Genomic DNA, 24,058 nt, shown 5'->3' with positions numbered 1-24,058 from the left:
ACAATACTTGTTCACACAGATATACAAACCTTAGCCAATCCTCTGCATGTCACCGTGTTTTTCTTCCTGTCTCCAGGCCAGAGCAAATGGTCAGGGCAGCCTGTGCAACCAAGCAATTATGCTGATCACAGATGGAGCCATGGAGGATTTCCAGTCAGTTTTTGAGGAGTTCAACTGGCCTGACAAGAAGGTAACACACAATCTGCTCGCTCCACAGGGGAACGGAGGCCATAGCATATGACGTACCCCTGTGGAAAAAAAAATGAAGGCCCACATGATCATTTTTAGGTTTGAGTACAACTATAATATCGATTTTTATACTGTAAAGGTCTGAGAACATTTCTTCCCAGTATATTTAGTATATTTATTTTCATAAAACAACATCAGAAAAGCAAATGTTTTCATTTGTTGTGATTGAAAAATCAAAGTTATTCCATCAAATATTGATCTTTTACATTTTCTGATGGTTTCTCATTTAAAAAAAAAAGTTGGAACACTAAAGCATTTACCACTTTGTAATGTTGCCATTCCTTTTCACAACACTTAAAATACATTTAGGTATTGAAGACACCAAGTGATGAAGTGTTTCAGGTGTAATTTTGTCCCATTCTTTTTGCAAACAAGTTTTAAGGTGGGCAACAGTACAAGGTCTTCATTGTTGCATTTGCATGCGCTTCAAAATGTGCCACACATTCTCTATTGTAAACAGGTCAGGACTTCAGTTAGGCCAGTCAAGTAGCTGTATCCTCTTCCTCCGCAGCAGGACTTTGTAATGTGTGCAGAATGTGGTTTTGCATTGTCCTGTTAAAATGTGCATGGGCCTCCCAAAATTTCTATGTACTTTTCAGCATTAATGGTGCCATCACAGAAGTGAAAGTTAAGTTTGCCAAGGGCACTAACACAACCCCATATCATGACAGACCTGAGTTTTTGGACTTGTTGCTGGTAAAGTTCTAGATGATCCTTTTTTTTCTTTGGTCTGTAGCACGTACTTGAAATACTGATTTATCTGACCGCAGTACACATTTCCGCTGAGTGATGGTTCATTATAGATGGCTCCTAACTCAGTGAAGTCGACGGCGCTTCTAGACAATGTTAACATAGGGCTTCCTTTTGGCACAGTACAGTTTTCACTGGCATTTGTGGATGAAACTACATATTATGGTACTTGACAAAGGTTTGCCAAAGTAGTCCTGAGCCCATGTGGTGATATTGCTTATAGATGAATGATGATTCTTGATGCAGTGCCCCCCGAGGGATTGGAGATAACATTTGTTCAGCTTAGATTTGTGCCCTTGTCTTTTACGCACTGAAATTCCACAAGCCCTTGAATCTTCTAATGATGTTAAGCACTGTTGAAGGTGAAATATCCAAATGTCTTCAATTTCAATCATTTCAAAGACATTTTAATAATTTTCTTACGTATTTGTTGGCAAACTGATCCTCTGCCCATCTTTGCTCCTAAAGGACTAGACCTTTCTTGGATGCTGCTTTTGTGCCAAATCATAATTACAATCACCTGTTGACATCACCTGTTTCAAATCACATTATTATTTAACCAATTTCCCTGATTACTAGCCCTAAATTGCTTCGGTCCCAATTTGTTTTTGTTTTTTTGGAATGTGTTGCAGGTTTGAATGACAGGAAAAGATGTAGCTATATTTACAAATGAAATGAAGTTGACCAGACAAACCATGAAATATTTTGTGTATATTGTCTGCAATGAAATACAAGTCAAAGTAAATGTGGAAGTTACTACTTTCTTTTTTTATTTGTGTTTTCCATACTGTCCCAACCTTTTTTGATTCAGAGTTGTAAATTTGGATGATATGTTATCAGAAGTTCACTGAATTAAGCACGTAATTATAAACTTCAAGTATAGAGAAACCTCATTTTCAAGTGGTTTCTTAATTTTTCCAGATCTTCGTTTATCTTTGAAGCACAAATGAACATAGTTTAGATGAAATCTGACAGTTCTCTGATCCTCCATAGACAATAATGGTCCCGGAACGTTCAAAGTACAGAAAAGCAACCAAAAACATTGTCAAAACATTATATGTGATTTCAGTGGTTCTGCTGCAGTCAAATAAAGCTCTAAGAATTTTCACATGAACTGTAAAAACGATTTACTGAGTTGTTCAGAATCACTTCTTTCTTTGATAGACAGCGTTTATACGTAAGTTATTGACTTTTTAAATTCACAAACAGCTACATTACATATTCAACAAATTGTCATATTCAAAAAAGTAAAATGGAAGCACATTAAGCATCGAGACTTGATTGAACATGAAAGTTATACTTCATATGTAACATAAAATGTAATGTTTTCAGGTACGGGTTTTCACTTACCTCATTGGCAGAGACATGACCTTCTCAGAAAATGTCAAATGGATTGCCTGCAACAATAAAGGTACAGCTTTTCTATGAAGTTGCATCATTATTAGGTTTTCTTGGTCGGTGTTTGAACTTTAAAGAATAGTTTAGACAAAAAAAGACTGTCCCTCATGTGGTTTCAAGACTGCATTGCTTGCTTTCTTCTGACTGATGCTTTTAAGCTTTATAGAGGACACAAAAGTCCCATAAAAATGTGATATTCCTTCCTGTTTTCAAGTCTTTTGACACAATATTGTAGTTTCTGAATGGAAATTGAAGTTGTTAATCTTCATGTCCGATGTAGGGCGCAATGATATTTATGCTGTTTTTGGTCATTTAGCATGACTTTTCTAAAATGCCATTTATATGCACAGACACAAAGTTAGATAAGTTACTTCAAAAAAGTAATTTCTCATTACTTCATCTGAAAAGTAACTTAGATTCCAAACAGATAAAATGAATAGATTAGTAATTGAATAAATAGTAATCTATGTAAATATCAAAGCATCAAGACAATAAATTTGAGTCAACCCAGACCTTTTATTTTTTTATTAATAATCAACATTTAAACAATATATGTATTACACATATGACACCATATTTCACACTTTTCATATATTAGCATACATTTACATTTCATTGTTCCTTAAGCATGTGCAGTTGTGGGGCAAATAAACTTTTAGCTGAACAATTTAAGTAATGAACCCTTTTCACAAGCCTATTATGATGCGTTTCGGTCATCCTAATCTTAAATCCTTGACAGATTTTAATACATCGATTTTTTTTTTTTTTTTTTTTTTTAATAACGTATGTACATTTATATGTATTTATGTATGTATTATATCATCTTTGCATCAAATTACAAATTACCATTTGTGCGAGGTGTTTCTAATGCAGCGTCTATGGGGCTGAGAGTAAATTTGATGTTATTCTCTCTTCTGCCTGCCGTTTTCAGCCTCACACTATTTTTTTTTCTTTTTCTGAAAGTCTTGTTAACAACATTGTGGAGTTTTTCTTGTATTATTTCAGCAAATTGGATTGTAAAAATATTTTTTTGTTGTCTCCCATTCACTGCGCTCTAAGTTTACCCAATAATGAGGAGTTCAACTAATCAGAAACCCGGACATGTGAAAAGGCTTCTCTGAATTTATAGCTTATATGGCATTAATTTTTTTTCTTTAGCATGTGCAGTTGTCTTGATAAATAATATAAAATTGAATTATTCTGAATCTTCTTTTCTGAAATGATTTCCTGCCGAATTCATGTACAGTAAGACAGGTATATTATAAGTAACAATTAAATTAACTAAAAATATAAATTGTGAACAATGAAAATGTCAAGTAAAAAATCTCTTACTTTACTATTTTAGCTTTATACTTTTCATATAATCATTTTTCATCTGGAAAAAGACTTTTTTTTAGCTAGAATAAAAGCAGCTTTAAATTAAAAAAAAAAAAAACATTTTAATGGGCACCTAGGTTAGCCCTTTTTTCAGATTTATTATGAATCTTTTGTGTCTCCAGAATGTGTCTGTAATGTTTCAGCTTAAAACACCCATCAGATTTTTTATTATACCTTTTATAAGATTCTATTTTATACATTTTTGCACTGGTTGGTGGTTTTGCTGTACTGCGCCTTTAAGGCTAGTCCTCCCCGCCCATCGTTTCTATGTGTCTTTCTGCATGCCTTAATCTCCTCCCTCGGCTGCGTCAGACAACAAACAGACATAATGGAAGCAGATCTCACGTAGCGTTTGTGAGAAATACTACAGTAAGAACTTGACCAATGAGTATTTGATGCATGTGTTATGTTAAGTTACAACGATGAGTCACACACAATATCGTTACAAAGTTCGCGCGCACATACACAGACACACACACATACCCAGCACGGACATGATACACACATACATACAGACAGCGCGGGTTCAGCTTTGCACTCTTTTTGCACGCAAATGTGACAGGATACAGGTTAATCTACAAAATGTACAAAATAAACCTGATTTAACATCCACAAACCGGGATTGAAGCTTCTTCTTTTATAATTGTTTTATAATTATTTATATCACCCCAATGGGACCGCCTATACACTATACCTACACATATTTCTGTGAAAAGTAGATGTTTCTTTGAAAAGTAGATTTTTCATCATAGGTGCTCTTTAACGTCAATATTATTAACCCCTTTATGCAATATTTTTCGATTGTCTACAGAACAAACCATTGTTATACAATGACTGCCCTGATTACCCTAACTTGCCTAATTAGTGAAGTTTATTTATAAGCTAATTTTGAGAGGATAACATGCTTATGATCATGCTTATTAAGCTTGCTTGCAGCTGGTCCCACATTATTCAATTTATAATTCACCAATCAGACGATTCCTAAACCCTTTAAATACCCTAAGTTCTATATGACAGCCATCTTCGTTTTAAAGAATCCCCCCTTCCACCCCTACTCCTCCTCCTTTCCTAGATGGGTGGCACAGTGGCCCAGTGGATAGAACTGTTGCCTCACAGCAAGAACGTCACTGGTTCTAGTCCTTATCAAGCCAGCTGATGTTTCTGTGCGGAGTTAACACGTTCTCCCCATGCTCACGTGAGTTTACCCCAGGTTTCCCGGTTTCCTCCCACCATCCAAAAACATGCAACTTAAGTTAATTGACCAATCTAAATCGGCACCATAGACATGCACCTAGTAGGTAGTTATCTTTTAAGAGCAATCACTCTCTGTTCATTAACTACTATAGCAGGGGAGTTCTCGAGATAAACCTGAGCTCAAACTCCCCTCTCGCCTTGCAAATGGGAGGGAGCCCCGGGCTCGAGGATCTTATGAGTTCAGGGCTCTCTCCCGGGACAACATGCCAAACAAGCTTTATAATCAATCATTAGCTAAGTGTGAACTTTTAAAAACTAGGCAAGCCTTTAAATGTCACTTTAAGCTGAATACTAAAATGTCTAGTCAAATATTATTTACCATCATCATGGCAAAGATAAAGGAAATCAGTTATTTGAAATGAGTTATTAAAAATATGTTTAGAAATGTGTTTAAAAAATCTTCTCTCCATTAAACAGAAATTGGGAAAAAAATTTATAGGGGGCTAATAATGCGGGAGGGCTAATAATTAATAATAGCCTTTATAATAGACAGAATTAATAAACTTCAACTGTACATAACCCACTCATCAGACTCACTTTGTTAATGCATTTCTAACATTATTCTCAAGAGAACAAAAAAACATCTTGTATTTAATATTTACAGGTTTTTATGCTCATGTCTCCACCCTGGCTGACGTACAGGAGAACGTCATGGAGTATCTTCATGTTTTGAGTCGGCCGATGGTCATCAACCACGACCATGACATAATCTGGACTGAGGCATATATGGACAGTGTGGTGAATATGATTATTTATTACTTTCATCAATTCATACCACACATTTCCATCATTTCAAAGAATTTGAGTGTGGTTGTTGCTGTCCTGCTTAACCAAAATGTGTGCTGATGTAATTTTTCCCATTCATCTCAATCATTTTTGCTATCAAACAGCTTCCTAACGCTATGGAGGTAACTTAATTAAACATTTTAGCATGTGTAAATAGAAATAGAGATATATTTAGTGTAACATACAGTAGTTGTTAACCTAGTAAATATAGACGGCTTTTTGTTGTTTTAGGACGCCCCCTAATGTTTATCATCATTCATTACATGATTTGATGGTTTTAAAGCAAGACACTGCATGTTAATGGGGACATTTTTGTTCTAAAATGGAATGTTTAATGTAAATAAATGGTGAAATAAGGCGTTATTGAATGAAATGTGTACTAATTTGCATTATTTTCTAAAACAAAAGTCTGAATAATGGATGAAGTTTCATTCAAAATGGTTTCATTAGTTTGACATCTTAAAGTCAATCGTTTTATTTCTTTACAATTCAGAAAATACTGCAATTATTTTGCAGAATGATATGGCATACATTATCATATGTATTTTTCAGAATACAGCTATAAACAACTATTGTTGAATGTAGGAGAAAAAACTAATTTTAAGAAAATTATTATTATAAATACATTTACATTTAAATGCATTTTAATACAATAAAATATGTGTGACAAAAGTAGAAGGTTAAAAGTAAAAAAAATGTCCTGAGAAACTTTATTAAAAGTTTTTGCCTACAGTGTTTTGCCTTAATATCAACATGAAATGTACACTACCTGACAAAAGTCTTATTATTGATCCCAAGAGCAACAAATACTAACTTGACTTCTAGTTGATCATTTGGAAAAGTGGTAGAAGGTAGATTTTTCCGATGAATCATCTGTTGAACTGCATCCCAATCATCACAAATACTGCAGGAGACCTATTGGAACCCGCATGGACCCACGATTTTCACAGAAATCAGTCAAGTTTGGTAAAGGAAAAATCACATTCAGTATGGGTGTGTGCGAGAGATCTGCAGAGTGGATGGCAACATCAACAGCCTGAGGTATCAAGACATTAGTGCTGCTCATTACATTACAAACCACAGGAAAGGGTAAATTCTTCTGCAGGATAGCACTTCTCACACTTCAGCCTCCACATCAAAGTTCCTGAAAGCAAAGAAGGCCAAGGTCCTCCAGGATTGGCCAGCCCAGTCACCAGACATGAACATTACTGAGTAGGTCTGGGGTAAGATAAAGGAGACAGTGAGGATGAATCCAACAAATCTGCAAAAACTGCAACTGCAACACTTTCTTGGCCATACAGATGATTTTATTAATACGTTATTTGAGTCATTATAGAGATGTATGGATGCAGTTCTGCAAGCTCATGGGAGTCATACACAATATGAATTCTTTTTCCACTGCACCATGAATTTATATTCTATACTGTACATTATTTCTATTAAGTGACAAGATTTTTGTCTAAGCACAGTCAGACTTTAATAATTAAAAATCAAGGCATGATCATATTCTATTTTGGTAAAATAAGCGTAATCTAGAAGCCTTTGCCTTTCATATAAGCCGTGTTTTATACAAAATGAAGTCAAATTATTATTTGTTGTTTCTAAAACTTGGATAGTCGACAAGACTTTTGTCAGGTAGTGTAGTTAAAACCCATTTTTACTTCCAATTTTCAAGTAAAAGAAGAAAATTATGTACTTCGAGGAATTTACCTTTTCTGCAATTGGAATTGTTCTGTTTTGGAATCTTCAAAAGTGGACAAGATAAAACCAGGAGCATGCATTTGTATTTTAGTGTTTCATAAATGGGTCGGTTTTTCATGTCTCTGTGCTTCATCTGAATTACATTCTTTTTCTCAAATCTCCTGCAGGTGTTCAAGAGCAAGGCTCACAGTCTGCTGTTCATGACGTCGGTGGCCATGCCAGTGTTCAGTAAGAAGAAAGAAACACTTTCTCATGGCATTTTGCTGGGTGTTGTGGGAACTGACATCCCCCTGCTGGAGGTCATGAAACTTGCCCCACGATATAAGGTAAAAGAACACCACGAAAGCCAAACTGTTTGTAATTTAGGTCAAATATTAATATATATATATATATATATATATATATATATATATATATATATATATATATATATATATATATACATGTTATTTTTAAAAAAATATTTATAAAAAATATTCAAGGGGAATTTTTTGGGTTTTGCATGTATTTTGTTTATTTAAATGTTTAGTAATTAACAATGTTCGTGAAATGCAGTAAATGTGCTTAATTGTGATGAAAACAATGGAAATATAAAAATACATATGTACAATTAAACACATTTACTTTATAGATATTGAATAATAGCATAGTCAAATAATGTTAAAATATTACATTTCATAATTTCAAAAATATACACATAAATATTCACACAAAATATATTAATTTATTTATGATTTCCATTTACTTGCTTGTATTTTTATGCCCCATCATAAATAGAATGTAAAATAATATTTTATTATTATTACAATATTGATAATAATGGAGTTTTTTTATTGTAACTGCCATTATTCTAAACTATTTAAACAAACTCTTTAAAATGTTAATAATACTGCAGAATTTTTATTTGATCAAATACCATTTAAATTACGCGACCATGAGAAATAAAATCAATTTAATTATAATTTAAATATATTAATATATCATATTTTTGTAACAAATGTGACTTCTTAATTGTTTAAATATCATAAGACAGGAAAATACTGTGTAAATGTGAAATTCTAATTCTAATGATGGTGTCGTTTAGCTTGGAACACACGGCTACGCTTTCCTCATCACAAACAATGGCTACATCCTGGCACATCCTGACTTAAGACCACTGGTGAGTCCATCTGAATCCTCTTAGTGGCTCAAGCACTCAAACATCTGCTCATCTGCATACAGCCGATCCATATTCTACTCATGTTATATTGATTTGTCATCATGCAGTACTATGAAGGAAAGAAATTGAAACCCAAGCCTAACTACAACAGTGTGGATCTGTCCGAGGCTGAGTGGGAGGACACTGAAGACAGTGTGAGTTTTCCATATATACTGTAAATATCACAGTTTTAAAGCTCAGCAAATGAGTCTTAATGATGTCTTGCTGTCCGTGCAGTTGAGAACAGCCATGGTGAAAGGAGAAACTGGTACTCTGGCTTTAGATGTCAGAACAGCTGTGGATAAAGGGGTGAGTTTGTTTGCATTAGCACGCAATTTGTTACTAAATTGGTTGAAATGTACTGTCCTCTCACCTATATGTCCATCTAAGACAATATTTTCTATTTGTTACAGTACAACTTAGATTAACATTTCAAGGCTTTCCCTCAGAACAGATCTAATATGATGATACTTCTTCTTGGTGACATTTAGCATTGCTGCTTGTTTAATAGACATCTAGGAGTAACCATCCAGTAATACCACCCCGGGGGCACCTTGATGTCAAAACAACATCAAATTGACATTGACATTAAAGTTTAATTACAGGGTATTATAATTTGATGCTTTTGTTGTTTTTTGTTTAATTAAGTTGCAACTTGGGGGGGTATAACATTGCAGTGTTCTCGCTAACATACCCCAATCGTAACCAAACCGTGAGACCAGTGTAGGTTCACACCTCTAATTTCTACATTAGAAGCATTGCCACCACAGCCAAGGAACATTCTATCTTACTGTGGCTCAACACCAACTCTGCGGCAAACGCGTTGAGAAAAAGCCACAAGCAGAAGATTACAGGACTTGAGAGTCTGGGCGAAAAAATTGCTGCCAAGGCAGCAGAGCTGCGAAGGCTATAGTGTTCCAACACCAAGTTCAAATTTATTTGTTTATTAAAAATCGAATGTGTGTTACGCTGTTGCAGATGTATTAAATGTAACTGACTATTTAAATAAAATGTTTTATTCAATTCAAGTAGTCACTTAACATAACATAATTAACATAATTATTTTCTAGGGTTCAAAATTTACAGATTTTACATTTTTCCCTCATACTTCTGTCGGAATGGGTATGAAGTTGGCATTGAATTTAATTTTAAATGGTATTAAAAAGGTATTAAAAAGCCTTGAATTTCATTTGAAGGATCCTGGGGGTACCCTGCCCCTTATATTATTCATAATTTGTTCAGTTACAGATTTTTGGTAATTAGTATGTTTTGTAGGGCCTTGAGGAAGTATAAATCTGATCATTTGCAGAATAACTGGGAAAATTGACTCATATACTGCATGAAAAGCAATGGTCCTAGTATTGAGCCTTGTGGCACCCCATACTTAACTTGATCAATATGAAATCTTTTCATTTACTGTGACAAATTGATAATGGCCAATTTGACTATTTGAACAGTTGTACCCATCTGTACAGTTTTTGATGTTAACACCATCCCAGGGTGTTGTGGTTGGTAGCATCAAATGCAACAATAAGGTCCATTTACACAAACATACACTCACCGGCCACTTTATTAGGTACACCATACTAGTACCGAGTTGGACCCACTTTTGCCTTCAGAACTGCATTAATCTTTGGTGGCACAGATTCAACAAGGAAATATTCCACAAGAGATTTTGGTCTATATTGACATGATAGCATCACGCAGTTGCTGCAGATATGTCGGCTGCACATCCATGATGTGAATCTCTCGTTCCACCACATCCCAAATGTGCTCTACTGGATTGAGATCTGGTGACTGTGGAGGCCATTTGAGTACAGTGATCTCATTGTCATGTTCAAGAAACCAGTCTGAGATGATTCACGCTTTATGACATGGTGCGTTATCTTGCTGGAAGAACCCATCAGAAGATGGGTACACTGTGGTCATAAAGAGAAGGACATTGTCAGCAACAATACTCAGGTAGGCTGTGGCATTAACACGATGCTCAATTGGTACTAATGGGCCCAAAGTATGCCAAGAAAATATCATCCACACCATTACACCACCACCACCAGCCTGAACTGTTGATACAAGGCAGGATGGATCCATACTTTTGTGTTGTGGACGCCAAATTCTGACCCTACCATCAGAATGTCGCAGCAGAAATCGGGACTCATCAGACCAGGCAACGTTTTTCCAATCTTCTATTGTCCAATTTTGGGTAGCCTGTGCGAATTGTAGCCTCATTTTCCTTAGCTGACAGGAGTGGCACACGCTGTGGTCTTCTGCTGCTGTAGCCCATTTGCCTCAAGGTTCGAAGTGTTGTGCGTTCAGAGATGCTCTTCTGCATACCTCGGTTGTAATGAGTGGTTATTTGAGTTACTGTTGCCTTTCTATCAGCTCGAACCAGTCTGGCCATTCTCCTCTAACCTCTGGCATCAACAAGACATTTGCCCCCACAGAACTGCCGCTCACTGGATATTGTCTTTTTTCCGAAGCATCCTCTATAAACCCTAGAGATGTTGTGCTTGAAAATCCCAGCAGATCAGCAGTTTCTGAATTACTCAGATCAGCCTATCTGGCATCAAAAAACCATGGCACGTTCAAAGTCACTTAAATCACCTTTCTTCCCCATTCTAATGCTACATGTCTAAATACATTGAGTTGCTGCTATGTGATTGGCTGGTTAGAAATTTGCGATAACGAGCAGTTGCCAGGTGTACCTAATAAAGTGGCCGGCGACTGTAAATGTGCAACAATGATCTGTTTATAAGAATATATAATTTGTACTGTAACTCTGTTGAGTGCAGTTGAAATGGATAAATCCTGACTGAAATTTCTCATAGGTACCATTTCTTTCAAAGAACAGAGATAATTTTCAAGAGACACTCTTTCTGATAGAAACATTTGAAAACCAGGCTCACTGGAACTGTATATATGTGAATTATTCTGCAGTTTCTGTGTAAAATCAACCCTAGAAAGCAGTAAAACATCAACTTTTAATTCTTTCTTTTTTTTTAGACAAATTTATGATCATAGGCAAATTATAAATGTAGATAGCCTTGTTTTTGTGCAGTTTTTTTTACATGATTCTATATAAAAGCCTTAAAAAAAGTTTCATTCACTTTGAACTTGTCATTGAAAAGTGCAGCTAAATTGATCCAGAGCAACAAATTTTAAATCATGCAGAAATGTACTCACAAATATTTTTCATTCTTTATTCTTTGTCTCTAAAACATTTCAAATGCCTTTTTATTTTTCTCTAATAAGTGAGGTAATGCGAGATTCTTTCTTTTAATGCATTTAAAACACAAGGTGGCAATTTATAGTGCTATAATTAAGCTGTAATGAATATATTTTTCTTTCTTTTACCCCTCAGAAAAGGCCCTTGTTTCTCAAAAATGATTATTACTACACAACGATCGATGAAACGCCATTTAGGTTTGATATGCTTCTCACTTTCTCTAAATATTTCCTTATTATACTTGTACATGTTGAAAAAGATTATTGAAAAACACACTGAAGACATTAGAAGACGGTATTTTACCTTTCTGTTCATGGTGTGCTTCCAGCTTTGGGATGGTGCTTACGAAAGGTCACGGCCAGTACATGTTCTTTGGGAATGTGTCTGTGGAGGAAGGTGAGCTCAGCGTATGATTTTATAGCATGTGTGATACACTGGTGTCTCTGTAACCAGGTGGAAATGATACACTGGCTTGGGGTCAGCGTGATTTTTTTTCTTTGTGATTCGAAAATGTTTTAGCAAGGGCACATTGAATTGATCAAAAGTGACAATTTATGTTTCAAATAAATCATACTATTTGATTTTCTGCATTTCTCAAATAAATTCAGCTTTGGTGAACAAAAAAGCATTAATAAAAATGTATCACATCCCATACTTTTAAACAATAGTCCACTGAACATGAGGAACAGTAAAAAAAAAAGATAAACAATTAAAATTAACATACTGTATGGAATAAAAACATTTATATGAAGTTGTATATACATTTTACCAGTAATGGTATCATAATAATGTGGAAATCTTATATCTATTATGAAATTCGGTAACACTTTAGAATAATGGTCCATTAGTTAATGATATTTAACATATTTACTAACATTAATTAAGTATAAATAAGCTTGTAAACCATTTAATAATCATAATTGTAATAACTTTGATTTATAAATTTATAAATTATGATTATAATAAAATTATAATCATAATGAAATAACATTAACTAACATTAACAAACATGAATAAATATTGTAAAAATGTATTGCTAATAGTTTGTTCATGTTATTAAATACATTACCTGATATTAACTAATGGACCATTATTTTAAAGTGTTACCTGAAATTCTTGTGGAAATAATTTTAGATTTATTTAACCCTTTGTTTAGTTAAAGAATAGTTATTTAGATTTTTGTTATGGAGTTTGTTAGCTCTAGGTCTGAGACAAGGTTAAACCAATGAAACATATACCTAAAAGGTATAAAAACAGAAAAAATAAAATATATATCTATGAGAAATGGTTTAATAAAAGTAAACCCCTGGGAAATAGAAGTGCAGACATTGAAGACACACTTATGGAAGACACTGTCAAAGCACAGAGGAAAAATAAAACTGCTTCAATAACGGATAGCAAGCTGTTTCATAGCTACTAACCAGTTTCTGTTTTCTGTAGGTCTTCATGATCTTCAGCAGCCAGACCTCACTATAGCAGAAGAATGGTGAGTACCGGAGATATTAGGTGAGGGAACACAACCCAAAAAAGAAAATTCTTTCATGCCTTAAGCTGACCCAAATGTCTGTGCCTCTTTAGGACATATTGTGAGACAGATATTGACCCTCAGCACCGGAAACTCAATCAACTTCAGGCTGTGGTTCGATACCTGACTGGAAAAGAGCCCGAATTGGAGTGTGAGTTCTTCTCAACTGTAACTTTCCTTTTTTTTCCTTTTTTATTTTTTTGACAGTATTTTCTGTTCATACGCTTCAAACAGCCCCACATGCTTTTATCTTCTCCCCAACCTCTTGCTTTGTTACTGTAGTTTATTATGTTGTTGTTAATTATCTTGCAGAGTATGGTTGCAGCATGCTAATTCATGTTGTGAACATTTTATATTTGTTACCAGCATGGCACTTTATGCTAACCAGAAACATGCACAATAATGCTAACATCATGCTAATGCTAACATTATAATCATACTATAATACATGCTAACAAAATACTAAACATTAACAACATCGTAGAAAAAAGCAAAAAAAAAAAACATGGGAACCCTAAAATGCTAATTTATGCTAGCAAAAATGCCAGCATGCTTATTTTTGTTAACTTTGTGTAAGAATTTTAAGGCATTTCTAAAAAATGCTAACAACATGGCAGTTAATGCTTGCAACATGCAAAATACTGTAAAAATACTACAAATATGCTAGCATCATACGAATTCATTATAGCAGTGTACAAATGTTAAAATATGCCACGAACAAACATTAGCCATGTGCTAAAAAGTATTCAATTTGATACTTTAACTTAATTAATTTGCATTGGGAAAATGTGAATGAATTATTTGGAACCCTTGGAAACCTGTTTGGAACTGTTTGCACATTGCTATGTTTTTAATTATTTGACCTTGTTCGGTGCAGGGTATTTTCAGAAATGAATTATTTAATTGTGATTTCATTGTGACAGGCGATGAGGTACTGCTCCAGCAGGTTCTGTTTGATGCAGTGGTAACCGCTCCACTGGAGGCCTACTGGACGAGGCTAACGCTAGCCCCTCCTGGGTAAGAGGCTTTATATAATCAGTGTATGCTGTGCATTAGCCACCAACACAAAGTCAGATGTTTTTTGTGTGCCCTACAAAATCTCTATTTTGCTCTTAAGAACATTTTGGAGAAAAAAGACATCAGTGTTTATGGTCTTTTTGCTTTTATTTGTTTACAGCGTGGATGAAGGAATGGAGTCGGCTTTCCTTGGGACGCGCTCTGGAGTCTTGCGTGTCATCAGATATGCAGGAATTGAGAAACGATTGGGAAAGTGAGTAAAAACAAAATCAAATCCTCCATTGCATACTTATTAGTGATTTATACAGTGGGAGAAGTAAGTAATGAACACTTTCTTAGAAAACATATTTCTAAAGGTGCTGTTGACTTGAAATTTTTACAGGATGTTGGTAACAACCAAACAAATCCATAGATACAAAGAAAACAAAACTAATTAGTTTACAAATGAAGTTATGCGTGATAAAATTAAATGATGCAGGGAAAAAGTATTGAACACATGAAGAAAGGGAGGTGTAGAAAGGCAGTGAAAGCCCAGACAGCAGCTTTTCACAAAAAACATGTTCAATACGTATTTCTCCCACTGTATGTCTTTATATTTTGGTAAAAGTGACATATTAGCTTTGCCTGAAGTCGCATGCTACTCATGCAGTCATTACATTTTGATTCGACCATACTTCACGACCTTTGGTAGATTGAGATGTACTACATCCGCCATGTTGCCATTATAACATGACCTATCCTCATCAGTTATGCCACTTCATTAGCACTCCTAAATTCTCTAGTATGGCCTTATGGCATAGTAAATTGTCCATTGGATGATCACTTCAGAATCTAGTGTTTTACTGAAATAATGTTTTTCAAATACTATGAATTTTGACATCATACTCAGTACTCAGCTCACATATTCTTTAACACATACAGTTGTAGTATACTTTAAATATCTAAAAATATGATCTGTCTATCTAATTTTTTTAGAAATATATGCAACAATAAAACTTTAGCATGAAAATAAAATGATAATAATGATAATAGTCAGTCATAAGCTAGTTTAATGATTATTACATGTATCTAAAAGTTACATTTTAAATTATATTCTTGCGTGTAAATATTTAAAACAGTTTTATAAATGGTTAAATATGTGCTTAAAGGTGATCTATCTATCTATCTATCTATCTATCTATCTATCTATCTATCTATCTATCTATCTATCTATCTATCTATCTATCTATCTATCTATCTATCTATCTATCTATCTATCTATCTATCTATCTATCTATCTATCCATCTATCCATCTATCCATCCATCCATCCCATCCATCCATCCATCCATCCATCCATCCATCCATCCAATCTATCCATCCATCCAATCTATCCATCCATCCAATCTATCGATCCTATCTTGTATCTATCTCATATGACTTTCTGCTTAGATTTGTTTAGATTTATTTAATTGTCCACAACTGGAGCACAAGCTAAATTTGGTTTAGTATTATAGGATTTAAGGGAAAAAAACGTGATACCATTATCAGCTTTTATTGCTCATTTAAAAAAACTTTCTGAGATGTTGGCCTTTCCCCAAATTTCCTGAAACTTTGCCCTCACAGAAAGTTCCTGACCCGTGTGGATAAGGAAAACCTTTTCACAGTGGACCACTTCCCCATTTGGTATCGTTTGGCAGCGGAGAATACACCTGGTCAATTCCTCTTTTACGTCCCATATGATGACATAAACAAAGGTGCATAAACACTTATTATGAAGTGGACTAGAAGTGTCACATATGCTGTATGAGTTACAGTATCTTATGATTTCTGATTTCTGTAAAACAGGCAAGAACACTTTTGTTGCAGTTACATCAGTGACAGTGACTGAAGGGAAAAGAACAGCCGTTGCTGGAGGTCAGACATTTATATTGTTTCTGTGCTGAAATCTGACTGTCAGATTTCATATTTGACATCATATTTGCATTTCTGGGGTCTAAAAGTGTGATTGTAATTTTTCTTTAGTGCTGACTAAAGATAAGCTTTTTAAACACAATAAATTTTCATGAATAATTTAATAAAACGGTTAAATATAATCTTTGTAACATGTCAAAATATACATTATATTATATAATATGATGAGTAATGGCGACATGGTGGCTTGGTGGTTAGCACTGTCGCTGGTTCGAGTCCTGGTTGGGTCCGTTGGCATGTTCTCCCTGTGTTGGCGTAGGTTTCCACAGGGTGAACCGGTTTCCCCCACAGTCCAAAGACATGCACTATTGGTGAATTGAATAAACTAAATTGGTCATAGTGCATGAGTGTGAATGAGTGTGTATGGATATTTCCCAGTACTGGGTTGCAGCTGGAAGGGCATCCGCTTTGTAAAACATGCTGGATAAGTTGGTGGTTCATTCCACTGTGGCGACCCCTGATGAATAAAGGGACTAAGCTGAAGGAAAATTAATGATGAATAATTTTCACAATTCATTTATAACATTTTGAATGATAGACATTTTTACATTTGTGTATTTTTTATTTTTTTATTTTGACCAAGTCAGAATTGTATTAATGTTAAAACAATGAGAAATGAAAAAAAAAAACTAGCTGAATTACAATAAGTTTGAGTTTTTATACATTTTATTTTGTTTCAGTACATTACAGTACATTTCAGTATTTATTTTTTGCATTTCAAGTAACAAAAATTGTTCGTTTTAGTTAACTATAACATCCCTCACAGACAAATCCATTTAAAATATAATATGTACATTTTAGAAAAAATATACCGTTTAATGATTAACGTAATGATGATTAGCAGCTGATTGATAGCCACCATAACAAATCACATTTTATCTGTTATGAGAACTAATACGAAAACTTTTTACAATTGTACGATTTCAAATGTGCCGTTTATAGTGATTACAGTAAAACTTTTCTTCTTCAGCAGAACAATAAAGGATTTTTTTAGCTTAAATTGAAGTCCTTGGTGATTCAAAAAATGCCCAGTTAAGAATTTTAGATTCTAAAAACATTTCTTAAACATTCCTATTCAGTTATACAATGCATGTCCGGTTTTTTAGACAGTGTAATTTTTTATCGTTATTTTTTGGTTCTCAAAATTTTTCAGTCTCATATTATATTCATTTATTCATTTTCCTTCGGCTTAGTGCCTTTATTTATCAGGGGTCACCACAGAGGAATGAACTGCCAACTTCACAGCGGATGCCTATCCAGCTGCAACCCAGTACTGGAAAACATCCATACACCCTCATCCACACACATACACTATGGCCAATTTAGTTTATTCAATTCACATTTGGACTGTGGGGGAAACCGGAGCATCCAGAGGAAACCCACGCAAACACTGGCAGAACATGCAAACTCTACACTTAAATGCCAACTGACCCACCCCGGGCTCGAACCAGTGACCTTCTTGCTGTGAGGCGACAGTGCTAACCACTGAGCCACCGTGTCGCCCCCTCATATTGTATTATTGTTCTTTAAACTTTATTTAAAATGTCATTAGAACATTCCTTCCAAATTTAGACAACATATTAACATTGGTTTTGGTTATGATAACGTTATTTTAAATGTTTTTAGAACTTTTCAGTCTCATGTTATTTATATATTTTTTAGTATGTTATTTAAAACATTATTAAAAAAGTGGGTAACACTTTATTTTGATGGTCCATTTGAATATTAGTCGACTGTCTGCTTAATATCTGTTGATACTGCTCCTTCAACAGACATTTAACTGACTATAAGAAACTTTGCAAGTACCTGTCAACTTACACTCACCCTAACCCCAACCTAACAGTCTACTTACAATCTAATGAGAATTAGTTGTCATGTAGATGCAAGGTAACAAATTCAACAAACGGACCATCAAAATAAAGTGTGACCAAAAATTGACCATATATTAATGTTATAAGGACATTTTTCTATCAATGTTACAATCATGTTCCAAAAACATTATTTTAATACCATTTACACAACTTTTAATGAACGTTATGGAATGTTCTGAAAACATTCCCTGTTCTCTGGGTCAGTGTCTACTGGCATTTTGAGAGTCCAAAAAACGTAATAGAATAAATTTAATACCCAAGGCTCCTAATGATACATTGAGGCCTTGTGAAGTAAAACAAAAGGGTCTGTGTAAGAAACTGAACATTATTTACAAAATTATTCAGTTGAATCCAATTTAATCGTCAGCAAACAGGCCTTTGAGTGATGTCTGGTTCACGTCTAAATTATTCTTTTGAATGAGTTCTCTAAATTGAAAGGTTTTCAGTTTCTAGCTCAAACAATTCGTTTCGCTTCTTGAGACTTCCGTGTATTAGTTTTTGTTTTTCCTGTATATGTTTTTTTACTCTCAAAGTGATGATGTTGACTTGCATTTTATGAATCACAAAGAACCACAGCTTTAAAAAAAATCTTAATTGTTCTACTAAAGAAAAAACTCACCTACACTGTAAAAGAAATTCTTGCTGCCTTCAATTTTGTTGTTGTTGAATCAAATTAGCTTTTTAGTCATCTAAACTTACATCAATCAAACTGACTCAAAATATTAAATTAAACATTGTATAACTTAAAAAAACACGTTGAACCCTTATTAAATTATGAAAAACAAGTTAAAGCAACATACAAAATATTTGTTTTCTTGTTTTCATTACATTTTTACAGTGAAAATTTTGGATGACTTGAGTCAAATAAACAGGTTTAGGTGAACAATCCCTTAAACAACCAACTAGTAATTGCTTTTAACATACACAGAGTCATTTGACCTCATGTAATTTATGTAATTGCTCAACAATAAACCACCGTCTCCCTTAAACACACACTTCCGGAGGAAACGCCATCCACCCCACACACTCCATAGCTTCGGCGCCCTTTCCGATGGTTGGCATCAGATCCTCCTTTTCATCATGCGCTGGTTCTTTCTCCACCATGAGTGGCTGTTGCTGCTGGTGCTTTCTCTGCAGTATCTGCTGTTGTTGGTGAGCGACCAGCGTGGCGTAGATACAGCCGTACGTGGCCGTCACCACCATCAACACGCACACTACGCTGCACACCACACCCGCCACCACCACTGTGGCCGTGGCTCGACGCACACTCACAGCCCGGTAGCGCTGGCGCATACAGTCTCCCGATGGCGCCTGGTGGCCCTCGGGGGCGGATGGCTTTCTGGTTTGGAGCTGCAGGGGGTAACAGTGTCTGAACAACTCCATTGGGAGGCTGGCAAGATCTTTACCCTGCAGGTCAGCTGGAAACAAGCAGTTGGGGGAATCCACACGGCCACCTGTGGAAGAGGATGGCATTATTTAATTTTTTTTAAAATGTTACTATGAATATAAATTAAATTGATATATTAGTTTAATTTTGAATGCATTTGTGTGTGTGAGATATTTATGAAGAGTATTTTTGCTAATTTTTTTATTTATATATCATTATTATTTCATAATTTAATATAATTATTCATATAGCATATTCATACATTCATAAATGTTTACTTATGTTGGCAGATAACTGATAAATGGTTAGTAAGTTAATAGTTATAGTAGTTTTTTTCAAACTACTGAGCTGAAAATGAGCTGAAACAAAACAATTAGTGTTTTTTCAGACAACTTAATTATTTTATATTTAATCAAAAAACAAACAAAAAATGTTAACTTAATTCCTTCATGTTGTCCCAACACAAATTGATTTTGTGGAACCCAGCATTTTTAACAGTGATATTTTTATAGTATTGGCATTGATTTTGATAGATACAGTGCATCCGGAAAGTATTCTCAGCACTTCACTTTTTCCACATTTTTTATGTTACAGCCTTATTCCAAAATGGATTAAGTTTATTTATTTCCTCAAAATTCTACACACAATACCCCATGATGGCAATGTGAAAAAGATTTTTTGAAATTGTTGCAAATTTATTACACATTTTTTAAATTTATTTATTGATGCACCTTTGGCAGCAATTACAGCCTCAAGTCTTTTTGAATATGATGCCATAAGCTTGGCACGGAAATATTTACACATTCCTCTTTGCAGTACCTCGCAAGCTCTTATCAGGTTTGAGTTGAAGCGACGGTGTACAGCCATTTTCAGATCTCTTCAATAGGATTTACATCTGGACTCTGGCTGGGCCAGTCAAGGACATTCACTGAGTTGTTGTGAAGCCACTCCATTAATATCTTGGCAGTGTGCTTTGGTTCATTGCCCTGTTGGAAGATGAACGGTTGTTCCGGTCTGAGGTCAAGAGCACTCTGAAGCAGGTTTTCATTCTGGATGTCTCTGTACATTGCTGCATTCATCTTTCCCCCTACCCTTCCAGTTCCTCCTACTGAAAAACATCCCCACAGCATGACACTGCCACCACCATGCTTCACTGTAGGGATGGTATTAGCCTGCTGATGAGCGGTGCCTGGCTTTCTCCAAATGTAACGCCTGGCATTCACTTCAAAGAGTAAAATTTTAGTTTCATCAGACCAGAGAATTTTGTTTCTTATGGTCTGAGAGTCCTTTAGATGCCTTTTGGCAAATTCCTGGTTGGGTGTGGCTTCCGTCTGGCCACTCTACCATACAGGCCTGTTTGGTGGATTGCAGCACAGATGGTTGTCCTTCTGTAAGGTTTTCCTCTCTCCACACAAGAATGGAGCTTAGACAAAGTGAACATCAGGTTATTGATCACCTACCTGACTAAGGCCCTTCTCCCCTGATCACTCAGCTTAGATGGCCGGCCAGCTCTAGGAAGAGTCCTGGGGGCTCCAAACATCTTCCACTTATGGATGATGGAGGCCACTGTGCTCATTGGAACTTTAAGAGAAGCAGACATTTTTCTGTAACCTTCCCCAGCCTTGTGCCTCAAGACAAGCCTATATCGGAGGTCTACAGGCAATTGCTTTGTTTTCATGCCTGGTTTGTGCTTTGACATGCACTGTCAACCCTGGGACCTTATATAGACAGGTGTATGCCTTTTCAAATCATGTGCAATCCACTGAATTTACCACAGGTGAACTCAAATTAAGCTGCTAAAACATCTCAAGAATGATCAGTGGAAACAGAATGTACCTGAGCTCAATTTAGAGGCTGTGAATACATGTGATTTTTCAGGTTTTTTATTTTTAAGAAATTTGCAACAATTTCAAAATATCTTTTTTCACATTGCCATTACGGGATATTGTGAGTAGAATTTTGAGGAAATAAAAGAGTTTAATCTATTTTGAAATAAGGCTGTAACATAAAAAAATGTGGAAAAGTGAAGTGCTATGAATAATTTACGGATGCACTGTAGCCAGACAGACAGACAGACAGACAGACAGATAGATAGATAGATAGATAGATAGAAAGAAAGAAAGAAAGAAAGAAAGAAAGAAAGAAAGAAAGAAAGAAAGAAAGAAAGAAAGAAAGAAAGAAAGAAAGAAAGAAATTAAATACAAATTCCCAGTAATTGTAAGTCAAGCAATGCAGGTAAGTAATGTTTTACTGATAAAATTTGTATCTCCAATTCCCAGCAGAGTTAAAGGACTTCTCTCACCTGTATATACGATCCATTCCAGCCAATACTTGAGTGGGATTAATTTGCAGTTGCAGTTCCAGGGGTTTCCCTCGAGCAGCAGCTGCTGTAGAGCATTGGCAGGCTCCAGTGATGACCGATCAAGAGTTTTCAGCTTGTTGCTCACCAGCGAGAGCCACAGCAGGTTCTGGAGCCCATCCAGTAGGTGTGTGGGCACATGGCTGAGGCTGTTTAAAGAAAGATCTAGACGCCTAAGTTCAGTCAGGCCTTTGAACTGATCTGTGTTCAGTTCCCTCAGCCTGTTGTCTCGTAGAACCAGTTCATTTAGGCTGCTGAGATCAGAGAACAGGGTAACCGGGAGCCTCACAAGAAGGTTCACTGAGAGATCTAGGAACTCCAGGCTATTCAGATGGGAGAAACTGGAAGGGGAAACTCTGGAGAGAAGGTTTCTTGAGAGGTCGAGATGCAACAGGCCACTGAGGTTGGAAAAACACCCAGGGTTGATGGCGGAGAGAATGTTTCTAGAGAAGTCTAGATGTAGCAGAGTGCTGAGGCTGGAAAAGCTGCCGGGTTCCACAGTGGTGAAATTGTTTTTGGAGAGGTTGAGATTGGTTGTGTCAAATGGAAGCTGCTCTAGGATGGAGTCCAAGGAAGCCAATTGGTTTAAGTCACTGCAGTCTGTTTGGTTCACGTTGCAGGAACACAATGACGGGCAACTTGTAGATGTTCCACACAGACTCACTAGGGTCATCAGACCTGATGAAACTGCAAGAAAATGGAGGAATTTAGGAAGCCATCAGTTGAGATGATTGAGGATACTTTAAGGGCCATGATGCACCAAACAAAACTAAAGGTTGGGTGTCAATCAATAGCTATGCTTCCATCCAAAGATGCGAATTATACTTTTCGTCCAATGAGTTGAGATAACAAAATCATCCCTTTCTGATAAGCTGGTGCCAAATATCAAAAATAATTTTCTGCAGTATGAGAAGCCACTGTGGACATTTTTTTTTCTATATTATAAATCACTTGTGCTGCAGAAGATGAAGATGAAATGCAATGATTCTTTGGGAGGGCAGCCGCTCAAGACAATTCTGAGAGGTAATGATACCAAACGATAACAAACCACTTTGATGATGGACTTTGGTTAAGGAATTTTAAAATGACCAAAACCACATTTCAGATGTTATGCAATGTGGTCGGTCCATTGGTTTGTCCATTCATGCTATCCCACCTTCCCATGATCTGTTAAAACAATTTTTTTTATGCACATGCTGGAGTTTGTTCAGCAAATTATTTCTTAACGGATAAAAAGTTTATCCTACTCATCTGGGAACATACATTTTTGCACATTACCAAAACTTTGGCATTGAGCATCTTTTTATGTGATATTCCAAAACGAATAGGTGGGTGGCATAATAGCTAGTTACACCATCAGTGTGCCTGAAGATTTTTCCTACAGAGTCATTTTCAGCAACTTTGTTTTACTTTGTTTACAGTTTGCATATTTGCAATCCTACTTATGATTTCTGAATGGTGAATGGTGATTCCTGCTAAGATGCAGATGCAGAACATGCATGCAAGTTTGTAGGTGGCTCTGTTGTGTGTCAAGTGCGGGTTTGTTTTCAACTGATGTGATTTGTCTCTGCTGGTTCTTTGAGCTCGGTGTGTTCATGGCAATAATAAGTTATAGTAATAAGGGTCTTACTTAAGATGTTCATCCTGGTCCAGATTGTCCAACCTTTGGAGAAACATCTGGTGGTTTACACCAAATCAGTGCCTTTCTTCACCAACATGACCAGTCCACCATGCTGTAGTTAAAATCTTGATTCATGCAATTGCTGCAATAATGGTAATAAAACAAAGCAAACACACTTAAAAGATGATATCTTCTGAAGGATGGGTCATTTTGTTCAGTATAATGCATAACATTAATAATAATTGACTTCTATTAGAATATAAATTGCTTGCCATGTGAAAGATGGACATTTATTACATTTAAAGCTCTATAAAATTAAATAAATAAATAAAACATGACAAACACTGAAATGGATTTGAGTCTTCTGAAAGAAAATAATGAGAATAA

General features: G+C 35.5%; 2 protein-coding genes across 2 annotated transcripts in view; one reads left to right on the top strand and one right to left on the bottom strand.

Annotated features, from left to right (window-relative positions):
• The window catches only part of cacna2d4b (calcium channel, voltage-dependent, alpha 2/delta subunit 4b), a 67,012-nt gene that overhangs the window by 20,857 nt on the left and 22,097 nt on the right, over positions 1–24,058 (top strand). The window contains exons 11-25 of the mRNA XM_056452319.1: positions 77–190; positions 2,332–2,410; positions 5,633–5,766; positions 7,683–7,841; positions 8,600–8,674; positions 8,782–8,868; positions 8,951–9,022; positions 12,075–12,136; positions 12,268–12,335; positions 13,380–13,425; positions 13,518–13,615; positions 14,388–14,481; positions 14,642–14,734; positions 16,086–16,216; positions 16,308–16,376. Of these exons, the coding sequence (XP_056308294.1) occupies positions 77–190; positions 2,332–2,410; positions 5,633–5,766; positions 7,683–7,841; positions 8,600–8,674; positions 8,782–8,868; positions 8,951–9,022; positions 12,075–12,136; positions 12,268–12,335; positions 13,380–13,425; positions 13,518–13,615; positions 14,388–14,481; positions 14,642–14,734; positions 16,086–16,216; positions 16,308–16,376 (1,381 nt within the window). The remainder of the gene's footprint in view (positions 1–76; positions 191–2,331; positions 2,411–5,632; positions 5,767–7,682; positions 7,842–8,599; positions 8,675–8,781; positions 8,869–8,950; positions 9,023–12,074; positions 12,137–12,267; positions 12,336–13,379; positions 13,426–13,517; positions 13,616–14,387; positions 14,482–14,641; positions 14,735–16,085; positions 16,217–16,307; positions 16,377–24,058) is intronic.
• lrtm2b (leucine-rich repeats and transmembrane domains 2b) lies at positions 19,223–23,693 on the bottom strand. Its single transcript, XM_056452320.1, has 3 exons — positions 23,681–23,693; positions 21,994–22,737; positions 19,223–19,758 (listed from the first exon to the last, which is right to left on the bottom strand). Exons 1-3 carry the CDS (start codon positions 23,691–23,693, stop codon positions 19,289–19,291), a joined length of 1,227 nt encoding a protein of 408 aa, XP_056308295.1. The 3' UTR covers positions 19,223–19,288.

This window comes from Danio aesculapii, chromosome 25 (genome assembly GCF_903798145.1).
Source record: "Danio aesculapii chromosome 25, fDanAes4.1, whole genome shotgun sequence".
Taxonomy (NCBI): Eukaryota; Metazoa; Chordata; class Actinopteri; order Cypriniformes; family Danionidae; genus Danio; species Danio aesculapii.
This window is presented reverse-complemented; position numbering and strand designations above follow the sequence as displayed.

Bases quoted from the DNA above. Each gene is read 5' to 3' on its own strand.
- lrtm2b (XM_056452320.1), bottom strand. The intron at 19,759-21,993 runs GTGAGAGAAGTC...CCTCTTCCACAG, and splicing joins GGAATGGATCGTATATACAG to GTGGCCGTGTGGATTCCCCC.